This window comes from Mus musculus, chromosome 10 (genome assembly GCF_000001635.26).
Source record: "Mus musculus strain C57BL/6J chromosome 10, GRCm38.p6 C57BL/6J".
NCBI classification, from domain to species: Eukaryota; Metazoa; Chordata; class Mammalia; order Rodentia; family Muridae; genus Mus; species Mus musculus.
Window position 1 is genome coordinate 58,531,111 of NC_000076.6, and position 12,448 is coordinate 58,543,558.

The 12,448-nt window shown below is 39.4% G+C and overlaps 1 protein-coding gene across 7 annotated transcripts in view; it reads left to right on the top strand.

Annotated features, from left to right (window-relative positions):
* The window catches only part of Ccdc138 (coiled-coil domain containing 138), a 78,546-nt gene that overhangs the window by 33,412 nt on the left and 32,686 nt on the right, over positions 1 to 12,448 (top strand). For all 7 annotated transcript variants that reach the window (XM_006514275.4, XM_006514273.4, XM_030245353.1 and 4 more), the window contains 2 exons: positions 7,139 to 7,300; positions 9,688 to 9,804. In XM_006514275.4, the coding sequence (XP_006514338.1) occupies positions 7,139 to 7,300; positions 9,688 to 9,804 (279 nt within the window). The remainder of the gene's footprint in view (positions 1 to 7,138; positions 7,301 to 9,687; positions 9,805 to 12,448) is intronic.

A 12,448-nucleotide genomic window follows, 5' to 3' on the forward strand; every position in this document is an offset into this window, starting at 1 on the left:
AGAGTGATCCAGGGAGGCAGGCTCCACCCTAGGTGATCTCCTTAGTGGTAAGCAAAGTCAAGGGCTGGCTCAGCCTGCTTCAGGCTTGTGGGGGGAGGTTACATCTCCTCACTGTTATTAATATAAAAAAGAAAGGCTGGACTGAGGCATAAAATTTATTTATGCTCTATAGTTCTATCTGATTTCTTTGGGCCTAGTGAAGAAACCTGTCTCAGTGGGGTTCCCTAACTTTTCTCATGGTAACCCTTGTTTGGTTAAGACTGTCCTAGAAAACACCTAGCAGACCAGCCCTGAGCTGCAGGCTCTATCTTTTGTAATACTTAATTAGATACTGAATAGGTAACTTCCTTACTGAATTCCTACTGAATTCCAAGTTGTTTTTCTAGGACATTGGAACAATGGCAAAGGCTTAACTCTATCAGAATCCAATCTTAAAAGGAATTTATAATAAGATAATACTAAAAGAGCGCACGTGGATCCAAACACCAGACTAACGCGGGGATAGGGTTAGAATGTACGGGTTAATGAGAACACCAAAGCTCCAGGAGGTGAGTTTTCGTGAAACTCTGCCTCATGAGTGCTTCTAGGCCTCTTGGCCTGCCAAGCAAACTTCACTGCTTGTGCAATGGGAGTGTGCATAGCATTCCCCCATTCTTATATTTCTGCCGAAGTTCTGGAATGTCCTGTCTTGTCGTAGCTATAGATCTTAGAAGTGCTCTAAAGGTGAGTGGAACACAATGATTTACTAATAAAATAATGCCAATAATAATAGTAAGTAGGATAATATATTGAGCCCAATCCAGGGGATTCAATGCACTTAGGTTACTATTAAATCTCTGGCCAATTCATCAATGTTCCAAGTGTCCAAGTGACTATTGCTAATATCTGAAATTTCTGCCTTTTTAGCCTTAATATATGCTATGTCCCTGCCCTATTGTTAGGACTACTACTTCTAAGATATTAACCTTTGCCTCCAGTTCTTACATGGCTCTGTGGTGAATTATTAATAAACCATGGCCTCTTGGCATGTACTTCTGTCTAGATTGATATGATTTTGAGATTTGGATGTTCGTCTAGACTGTCCGGCCCTCATAGCAAACATTAATTCTAAAACAGACTAAAAGCCACAATTTGTACTGGAATGCTACTTGAGTGAAGATTAGTAACTGCTACCTGCTTGGAGGTGGGGAATGCACACCTGTTGCAGTCAGGCTGAAGGGCATTTAACTGACCTGCTTGAAAAACAAAGTCAGTGAAAGGCAACAGTACAAAAGCATCTTTTGGGGAAGTCCAGGTACTCTATTCAATTGCAAATTAGCAACAACCAAGCTTAGACTTAGAGCTCCTGGTGTGGGAGGAGGTGACCTTGAGAATCACTGAAAGGCTGCAATCTTTCTGGGAGAGGAGGCTGTGCTCCAATTTAACTTTGTTAAGTAATTAAGAATATTTAGCTAACTTCCCTGGGATTCTCTAATACTGGAATTATTACTAGGCCAGTCCAAGATTGAGTTAGAATAACTGGTCACAATGAGGGAAAGAGAAGGATCACCATAACTCTTTTTATATGAGCAATCTTTCTAAGTCAGATTACAGTCTCTGATGTTCTTTTAAGCAAGGCAGCTTCACTTGTCCAAACTGGAAAAATGGCAAGCAAGGATGGGTCGAAAACATGTACCCAAATCAGCTTTCTAGTCACTAAAGTCAGGGCACTTACCTGTCAGCCCGTCACATGAATTAACCATCATGCTTCTGCAGCGTTCTGTGGAGAGAACCTATACTTTTCCCTTTCCTAATAAGGTAGCTGTTCAGGATCAAGCCATATGCCAATAAGTAGATCCTTTTAAGATACTATAAGGCATTTATTAAATTCTTTGACATCCAAATTTCAAAATTCTAAAATAAAAGTATGATTTAAATGTGCATGGGAATGCACTAAATAATATGCATGGGGATATAATTTCCCCCTTCTTTGTCTTTAAAGAATCTAGAGTTTAAAGTTCCACAATACCTTGTCCTTGAGAATTAATAATTTGTTGACAAAACATCTCAAATATTTGACTTATAGTCAGTATTTATGTAACATGGGCAGTGACTAATTGCACTTTCAATTGTTTCTCTTAAAGAGCGATTGTAACTAGAAAGCTTGAAAAGTTAATGATAGTCACATGTGTATAATTTATTTATTTATTAAATCAGAAATAGGAGCATTTATTTGCAGCAATTTATTAAGTATAAGTCCTCAAGAATTAACACTATTATGTGGAAACAAGTAGTAACTGAGGACACTTAAGAACAAAGAATTTGACATGTATAATTTCCAATAATACTAAAAAACTATCTCAAACCATAACTTTTGAATATATAAAGAACAAGATTATATATCCAATCTATCTTATATGTAGGACCTATAGACTGCCTGAGATATAAACCCAGCATGGCATTGCTTTAAGATGTCCAGGCAATCTAGAACAATTTATTAAATGTCCAAAAACAGCCTTCTTAAAAGGACAGCATTTTTTTCTTTTTTCTTTTTTTTTTTTTTGTTTTTCGAGACAGGGTTTCTCTGTATAGCCCTGGCTGTCCTGGAACTCACTTTGTAGACCAGGCTGGTCTCAAACTCAGAAATCCGCCTGCCTCTGCCTCCCGAGTGCTGGGATTAAAGGCGTGCGCCACCACGCCCGGCAGCATTTTTTTCTTATGAGTTGTATATGCATAAGCAATTGCAAATTTGAGAATTAATAGCATCTGTGGGATGAACAATCTTAAGCAATTGTGAGCTCTGAGGTATAATATTGACTATTAATATACAAATTAAGGTGTGATTGTTCAGCATTTTAAAACACCATCCACAGCACACAACTTAATTATCTATGCTGAAGCAGGGGGAAGCTCAAAAGAATAAGTGTGTGATCCAATTCACATTTACTTATTTCCCATAGAGGGGTTGTTTTTAAACACACTTACTGGGATGCATGCATGCATGAATTTATAGAAGATATAAAAGCATGCATAAAAACAATTTTTTAACTTATCTTTGGGATATTGATTGTCAATTTTATTTAAAATGATGGTATGCAATAGATCAAGTACTATATTCTGTAATAACCAAATTAATTACTGTTTGGAACAAGGAACAGGCACTTAGTCAGGTTTTTGAGACACAATATTTGTTATAGTTATCCCAAACTATATGAATTTATCTTATAATTCTTTGTTAGCACCACGGCGGCTTAATAGGATGCTGAAACTGTGCTTTGAGGTGAATGCCACCTCGGTCTCACCCTTGAGAGGCATTAGCTAATAAAATACTTTCCACTTAGAAAACAATATATACTGAAAGATTCAAACTCTTAGCTTCTTGTATTGAAGCAGACAATAAAAATTTCTTACATAGTGTAAAGCCATGTTAGCCATACCTACAGGCAAAATTATCTAGTGATCACCAGCTCACTAGAAGCAAAACTCTTTACAATTACCAGAATGCAAAGAAAAAAACAAACCTTTAAATCTATAATAACTTTATATGAAGTAGGCAAGCCAGATTGTAATGTCCTGATAAATTCTACAGCCCGATTGACTTTTTTTATAAACTTAGAATTTAAACTTTATTTAGAACAACATCTGCAAAGGTGCTCTCGCAGCTAAAAGGAATTCTCTCCTGAAGGTAGGGAGGGGGGAAGTTCTCAGAACTTCCCTAGTCACAGTTTGGGAAACAAAGGAGATTTCGTTCCAACTTCCCTGAGGCTGCTCTGAACTTGGATTAGCTCGAACATAAGAAAAAATTTTCTAACCCAAGCAGTTTGGCCCTCCTGTAATGAGGACAGATTTTAGAACTACTAAGTTTCATATGCAATATTAGACCATAACTATAACTTTGGGAAAGCAAAACCCAATCTCAAAACAATTTATCACCTTAAGAATCAACATTAAAACTTCACTACTACATTGCAAGATTTTGCTGCCAATTTATATCTATGAATGCATGACAGTGCAAGCTTTAATGCTTCATTAAAGAGACCTTGCTTTAAATCTTTAAATTTGCTTTCTAGGATAAGAATCACATTAAATATTATCTCAGCTAGAAGTATCTTAGGAGGCCCAGTTTTTTGGCCTGCTTATGCCACGTGTTTGAAAGACTCCTGAGTTGCCAATTTAAGGCTAACCTTCTGTTACCAATGTAACAATTATTTAATCCTAACCAATAACTTATGAGCTGATTGTGAAGACATGCAAGGCACATTACCAGTAAAAAAAACCAAATGAAGCAGCTACACTTAGACCAATCAGAGAATATTAATTTTTTCTAGCTATAATTATAAAATAAAAAGCACTTTGTAATCAGCTAAATGCAATAATCATGAATGCAGAGAATTTTCTTAAGACAAAACCATTATCAGCTTTTTTGCCCCAATACCATGAGGCGACAGACTCTCTTTTTTTAAAAAAACAATTTTTCCAGCAGGGGCCCTCCTGCTGTGCCTGATCCTGTGGCCACTCTTGGCTTTGCTATACCAGCAGAGAAAGTTTTAGTCATCTTTTATCTTCCAACATGAAAACACAGAACATTCATTCATTCAGACTAGACACGAACATACATGAATTGAACATGTGAACAGACTGGTGCACCAGAAATTAGACAAGATCTTAGACAAAAACACAAAGATGGCAAATTTCTGCTGTAGGGCCCAGAGAGAACAAAGCAGGGCTTCCCCTAAAATTTCTCTCTGCTTCTGGGACATTTTCCTCCCACCTGATGCAGTTTCCGACTGCAGCCAATCCGCCTGATTATTAAATCCAAACCCTTTTATTTCTCTCACCTAAAAAAGCAGCTTCTGGAAGCTGCAGCTGACTGCCTGTTATGTTCCTAGATTCTGATAACTCACTGCTGAACCTAAGTGAACCCAGCGCGCGGGTTTAGCACTGTTCCAGCTTAGCCCGTATCATACCTTCTCTGGTATGAATCTTCTTTAATTCTTTTCTTCTTCCATGGAGCTCCAAACCAGCAGTGTTTCTTCCAAATGTCCTCTGCCATTCCCAGGTCCAGTGTTGGTTTGCCAAATTGTTGGGGCCAGTCTGCAGCTCTCATGTCCAGGTTTGAGCCTGGGAGGCAGCCTGGAGCTGAAAGAAAAGGAATCTAGGTGGAAGAGAGAGAGAAATGGAACCAAGACAGTATTCTGATCAAGGTTCAAATTTTTAATGGTAGACACACTTTATAAAGGAGAGGGGAGGCCCATTCCCGCCAAGCTGCAGGTGACCATTTGTAGGATCAGTTGTAGACTCTGGAACAGCTAGGCGGACTCCCAGCAGGTAGCAGCAGCGGCGGCAGTGGCAGAACAGTAGAGTGATCCAGGGAGGCAGGCTCCACCCTAGGTGATCTCCTTAGTGGTAAGCAAAGTCAAGGTCTGGCTCAGCCTGCTTCAGGCTTGTGGGGGGAGGTTACAGTTGGCTGCCAGCATCTGCATCTGTATTGGTCAGGATCTGGCAGAGCCTCTCGGGACACTATACCAGGCTCCTGTCAGCAAGCACTTCTTGGCATCTGCAGTAGTGTCTGGGTTTGGTGTGTGCAGAATTCTATCATCCTAGAGTGTTTGGTCTATTTTATAGCATTAGTGCATAGAATTACGTGGTATGTACTCATTTGGTTAAGACCTTTCTTTTCTCTTCATCATGTTGGTTGAGTTAGTGTAGTCAGTAGTATTCCATTATGTGAATTTATTACAGTTCAAATATCCATTCTGTGGATAGACACTTGTGATTTTTAGTTTTTGTATTTTACAAATAAAAATGCTGTAGATATTTATATTCAAGAACTTTGTGGGCATGTTTTCATTCTTACTAGATCCAGAATTTTTGAGTCACAAGGTAGATGTGTATTTTTGAAAGTGTCTATTTTCCAAAGTGATTGTAGCATTTTAAAATTCTAGCATTGCATTAAAGTTCTATTTACTTAACAAACTTGCCAGTATCTGGCAATCTTTTTTTTTCAAAGCTTGAACCTTACAATACCTGTGTAGTAGTATTTACTATGGACTTTAATCATCTTGATATATTTTGTAGTTCTTTATGTAAGTTGGAAAAAGGTGGAAGTTTCATAGCCAGGTACCAGCTTGGAGAGATGGCTAAATGGTTAAGAGCACTGGCTATTCTTCCCAAAGACTTGGATTCAATTCTCAGCATGCACATGGTGACTCACAACTGTCTAACTTCAATTGCAGGGAACCTAATGCCTTCTTCTAGCCTCTTTCAGACATTGCATGCATGTGGTGTGTTTCAGACTTTGGGTGGGTCTTCGAACCTTAAATGATCCACTCAAGAAAATCTCTCACATTTTTGTCCAACTGCTTGGGTTTTAATGTTTTTTTGTTTTGTTTTGTTTTGTTTTGTTTTGTTTTTGTGGGACCAAGAACAGGTCTCATACATGGTAGGCAAATGTTCTACAATTGAGTTATGTCCCTAGGCTTTTGTCTACTGTTTTTTTCTCCCATTTTGGTAGGCTCCCAGAGAATAGAATTTCCAGGAAAAAAATTACACATCATGTTTATATCAAGTTATTATTATAGAGAAAATAAGTTTTGTGGGAAGAAAATATGAAATCCCACAATAGAAACTACTTAGTTTGGTAATCGTTAAGTCTGTGTTGTTAGGCAAGGTGATTTATGCTGCTAAATTAAAGCCAGTTTTTACATTTTTGTATTATCAAACTTAAATAACTTTGATGACAGTTATTTAAAAAATTTTTTGTTGTTGGCTTGGAGACAGGGTCTGGAGTGTGTAACCCAGTTTGGCCTTAAACTCATTGTCTTCTTCTTTCAGCTTCTCTGGTGCTGGGATGGGATTATAGTCTAGGACCACTATAATACAACCACTTAAAATTCTTTATTATAGTAATAAGGTACACTTTTATTTTTCCTTATCATGCTGAATTTACTTGTCTTCTCTAAGCATGCATTTAATGTCTTTAATATTAATTGACAATATTTTATTTGGAATTTATTTTTGCTTAGGTAAACACCTAAATACTAGTCTAAATGTACTTTAGGTAAATTATTGTATAGTCACCAAACTTAAGGCTTTCTTTTCAGTTTCTGTGGGGTTTTCACCTGATGTAAACTCATGTGGTTTACTGTTTGGTCCCCAGGCAGCACTCAATGGACAAGTGTACGAGCTGCTCACTGTTTTCATGGATTGGATATCAGACTGCCACCTTAGCAAAGTGGAGCCTGAGGAACCTGGTGTAGATGGGGGAAAGCCACCAGCCAAGCCTTCCCAGAGAAGTGACATTCAAGAGAAATGTGTAAAGGTTGGTTTTTCAGATTTGACTAATTTTTATTTGATCTGTGTAAGTGTTGTGTTTGCATTAATGTAAGGGCCACATGTGGTCTGGTGCCTGTGGAGGTCAGAGTAGGTATTAGATCCTGGAACTGAACTTACTTACAGGTTGTGAGTCGGGTTATTGCTTCCGTCCTAACCTGGGTCCTTTGTAAAAGCAGTAAGTGCTTTTTAACCTCTGAGCCATGGCACCACCCTCCAAGTTTTTAGTTCTTTGGTGTTTTTGTTTTTGTTTTTGTTTTGTTTTGTTTTGTTTTAATTTGAAATACATGATGATTTAGTAAGGAAAAGCTTGTCATTTTTATTTATTCATTTTATTGTAGTTTTTTAAAATTACATGCATTTAATTGGGTGTGTCTGGGAGCACACACCATCACACATGTGTGGAGGTCAGAGGACAACTTTCTAGAATCTGTTCTCTCCTTCCACTGTGTGGATCGTAAGAGTGGAACTCAGGTCCCCAGGCTTGGTGGCAAGCACCGTTTCCCACCAAGCCATCTCACTGGCCCGCATTTTACCTGCATGTACGCATGTATACCACATGCATGCACGATGCCTGCAGCGTTCAGAAGCCTGCTTTGGCTCCTCTAGGAATTGAACCCCAGTGCTCTGCAAGTGCAGCAAGTGCTGCTGAGTCGTCTCCCCAGTCCCAGCTGCTGACATGTTTATAAGTGGGAAGTGGGTTCAGATACACAGCCTAGGCTGTCCTCAAACTCACTCAGTACTTCAGGATGGTGTTAAACCTAGGATTCTCTCATCACTGCCTCCACTGTTTCTGGGATTATAAATGTGTGCTTCTATATCTGAAGTAGATGTAGTTTTGCCTGAAAATCATCTATACCAACAATTTTTGTTGTTGTTGGTTTTTCGAGACAGGGTTTCTCTGTGTAGCCCTGGCTGTCCTGGAACTCACTCTGTAGACCAGGCTGGCCTCGAACTCAGAAATCCGCCTGCCTCTGCCTCCCGAGTGCTGGGATTAAAAGCGTGTGCCACCACGCCTGGATATATACCAAAACTTTTTAAGAGGATTCATTTCAGACTTCAATATTAATTCATACTAAATTTAAAAGGTTTATTTTATGCATATGGATGTTTTGTCTACATATATGTGTACCAAATGCAGGCACTCTAAGGGATGCCAAGTTGACAGTTAAGGGTGACCAAAGCAGGTTGATACTGTATTTATTCTAAGAAAACTAGGATTGCTTAGTTTTGAAAACCAGTGTCTTTAGAAATGACCCGGGGGCCTTTTGACACATTTTGTTTTTTGTTTTTTAATCACAGTTAGGCCCCATTACCATTTAAGGGTCATAAATATTGACATGCTCAATATTGAAAAACATAAAAAGCCATTAGAGACTAGATCTGATAGATTTGTTATGACCAGACTGGATATACTTTATAAAACTGATTTTCTTTTGTAATTTAAAAACAGATGGGTGGGACATTTTTAAAGAACTTGAGAAAAAAACAACAGTAATAGCAACAAAGTAGTACACCATAAAGTAGAATCTACTAAGTATGTTACAAAAATGAAAATACTTAAGTGTCAAGAGACGGAGTCACAGGGAAGCCCATGTGAGCATTGATCGCGTTATTAAGTCCGTGTATTAGAAGCCTCAGGAGGAAGAGAAGAGGCAAGCTTGTTTGGTAGGATAGTGGGTGAGCACAGCCCGCACCTTTTTTTATTGAGGAAATAGAAACACAAAGCCAAGAAGCCAAAGGAACTCCTGACTAAGATATGCGCCAAAAAGATTAACCCCAAGATACATTATCACATGTCCAAAAGTCAAAGACAAAAAAGATCTTGAAAAAAGCCAGAGAAGAACAAGTTGCCACAAACAAAGAAATCTCTGTGAGCATGCTAGCAGCTCTTGCAGCAGGTCTGTGTGAGCCAGCTGAGGTGGCACAAAATCCTGAAAGTAAAGCTGTCAGATGCACTTTATCCAGTAACTGCCTTTCATAAATGGAGACAGAATGACTCAGATAGACAAAAGCTGAGGGGTCCCTAAACAGCTGTCCAGCTGGACTGAAAGCTCACATAGGCCATATGTAAGAGTAGCTGAGTAGCAATGTAGTAGTTTTGATATAAAACAGGCAATATGAAAACCGTAAACTATTTTTGAGAGAAATTTAAAATTATAAGTGAACTTAAATAGTCCAAAAGACCTAATATTTTTAAATATGTCAGTTTTCTACCCCACGTGGATTGTCTACTCAATGCATTATTCAAATTTCTTCTGGCTTCGTAGACCAAATCAATAGACCAGTCCTAAAGGTCGCTCAGCCCCTGTTTGGGGGATTGTGGCAATTCGTTTCCGTGTCTAAGCAGGCTGTGCTTTTGTCTCCCTCCTGCAGCTGTTGCCTATGATGACAGAGCAGCTCCAGTGGATGCCGCTAGTGAGCGCCAAACTGCACGAGCCGTTCGTAAGGTTTATCTATTGGTCTCTGAGGCAGCTGGATGCCAGCGCACGGGTACTGAGTCATTGGAATGTGTCTTACCATCAGTTCTCTTGGCCATGTTTCACAGAAAAGGAGATAGCACGTGTGCATACACTCTGTTCTTTTTCTGTTTAAGAACAATCTTCTCTGTTCAATACTGTCCTAAGGGTCTGATAGGAATTGTATTCAACTTGTAGACCAATTCATGTGCTCAGTCTTTTCAACATAGGAACGTACCCATCTTTTCACTCACAACGTCATGTTCTTGCATCAGTATTGTATAATTTTTGCATAAAATTCATGTGAACGCTCACAGTCATCCATTAAACGGAGCACAGGGTCCCCAATGGAGGAGCTAGAAAAGGTCCCCAGGGAGCTGAAGGGGTGTGCAGCCCCATAGGAGGAACAACAACATGAACCAACCAGTACCCCCAGAGCTCCCTGGGACTAAACCACCAAAAGAAAAACAAAACAAAACAAAACAAAACAAAACACACCACACATACACAGAGGGACTCGTTGCTCTAGCTGCATATGTAGCAGAGGATGGCCTAGTCGGTCATCAATGAGAGGAGAGGCTCTTGACACTGTGAAGGTTCTATGCCCCAGTACAGGGGAATGCCTGGGCCAGGAAATGGGAGTGGGTGGGTTGAGGAGCAGGGGGAGGGGGGAGAGGATAGGGGGTTTTCGGATGGGAAACTAGGAAAGGGGATAACATTTGAAATGTAAATAAAGAAAATACTAATAAAAAATTCATGTGCACACTCCTTTAGATCTTCACCTATTTAAGTATTTAAGTGATATTTATCTGTTAAACTTTGTAGTCTATATGTTTATGGTACTAGCATGTTTGCCTACATGCATGTAAGTGCACCATGTGCATGCAGTGTCCACAGAGGTAAAAACAAGAGCATTGGATAACCTGACTGGAATTACAGAGGGTTGTGAGTTATGTGGGTGCTGGGAACTGAACCCAGGTCTTCTGCAAGACCAATAAGTGTTCTTAAGCAATAAGCCATCTCTGTAGGCCTGAGATATATTTTGAGGAAAGTTTTAAATTATGAATTTAATTTTTATTAAATTTTTATAATATTGTGTGTGTATGTGTGTGTGCACGAGCACACACCATGCACACATAGCACATACATGGGCTCTTAAGCCATGCAGAGGTCAGAGGACAACTTCCACCATGTGGGTTCCGAAGATTAAAGTTAGGTTGGCAAGTTAGGCAGCAGGGGCCTTTCCCTGTTGAACCATCTCCCCAGCCCCAGATCCTGGTAGTTACACGGTTATTGTGATTTTTCTAACTTCTTGTAGTTTGTGACTTTTGAGGAAATGGCTTATTTTGTCTCACCGACAAATACACATCTAGGATTTGGAATGTAAAGATAAGGTATGCTCTCTGACATCAGCCGCTGCACGGAGACAGACAATGTGTTTTCACGGGGCCCTCCCTCTTCTTTGTGCCTCAGTGTCCAGAGTAGTGGCTCTGTTACACATCAGTGTGGACAATTTGTGGGCATTTACTTCTTTACCTTGGCTGTTTTTCCTAAACTTTTTTTTTTTATTGATCTTTCAAAGGATCATTTCATTGCTTCAATTTAATTAATTTCTTCTACAATTTTTGCTTTCAATTTAATTAATTTCTTCTCCTCTCTTATTTTCTCCTACTACTTTAAGTTTATTTTGCTCTCTTATTTCTAGGTTACTGAACTGAAGATTTAGATTACTGTTTTACGACTGTTTATTCTTTTCTGTATGTTGTAGTGTTTGAATTGACATAATTTTACTGTGTAGCCTAGTCTGGCCTTAACTCACAGGTCTGTCTCAGCAGTGCTGAGATTACAATGTGTGTCACTGTGCCAGCTTCTCTCTTCCCTCCTCCCCGCTCCTCCCCTCCCTCCCATCCTCCTCCCCTCCCTCTGTCCCTCCTCCTTCCCCTCACCCATTCAGGTTCTTATGCTTGTTTGTTCAGCAGCCACCTGAGGCATCTCCCTTATCCTACATGTTTTGGTAGCCACATTTTCATTTATACTTTTAAAAATATTTATTTTACTTTTATTTATGTGTTTGTATGTGTGTGTGTGTGTGTGTCTGTATGGGTTTGTGCCAGAAGAGGGTGTCAGATATCTTGGACCTGGAGTTAGAAGCAGTTGTGAGCTGCCTGGCCGGGGTGCTGGGATGTGAACTCTAGCTGTCTACAGGGGCAGCAAACACTCATGAGTGCTGAGCCATCTCTCCAGTCCCTTCATTTACGATGAACTTAGCTAGTGTTTTAATTCCCTTAGAACTTCCTCTCTGTCCTATGTCTTACTTAGAAGTTCCTTGTAGGTCTTTCTGTTTTTGTTTTGCTGCTGTGTCTGTATTGTTGAAGTTAGTTCTTTGATATTTGTTCTGTTGTAGAGTGTTTTATAAATGTTAACTGGTGGTATTTATATCCTCACTGATATATTTAGTTCTCCTATCAGTAGAGGATAGTGTTTGGAGTTATGTCACAGCCTGTGCATCTGTCTTAGAAGATTGTGTGCTAAAGTTATGTCATAGCCTGTGCATTTGTGTTTCTCTTGGACCATCTGTTTTTCTCTCACATTAAATAGTTAATTTAATTTTTTTTTTTCATGAGAGCTGGGCAGTGGTGGCACATACCTTTAACCCAGCACTCAGGAAGCAGAGGCAC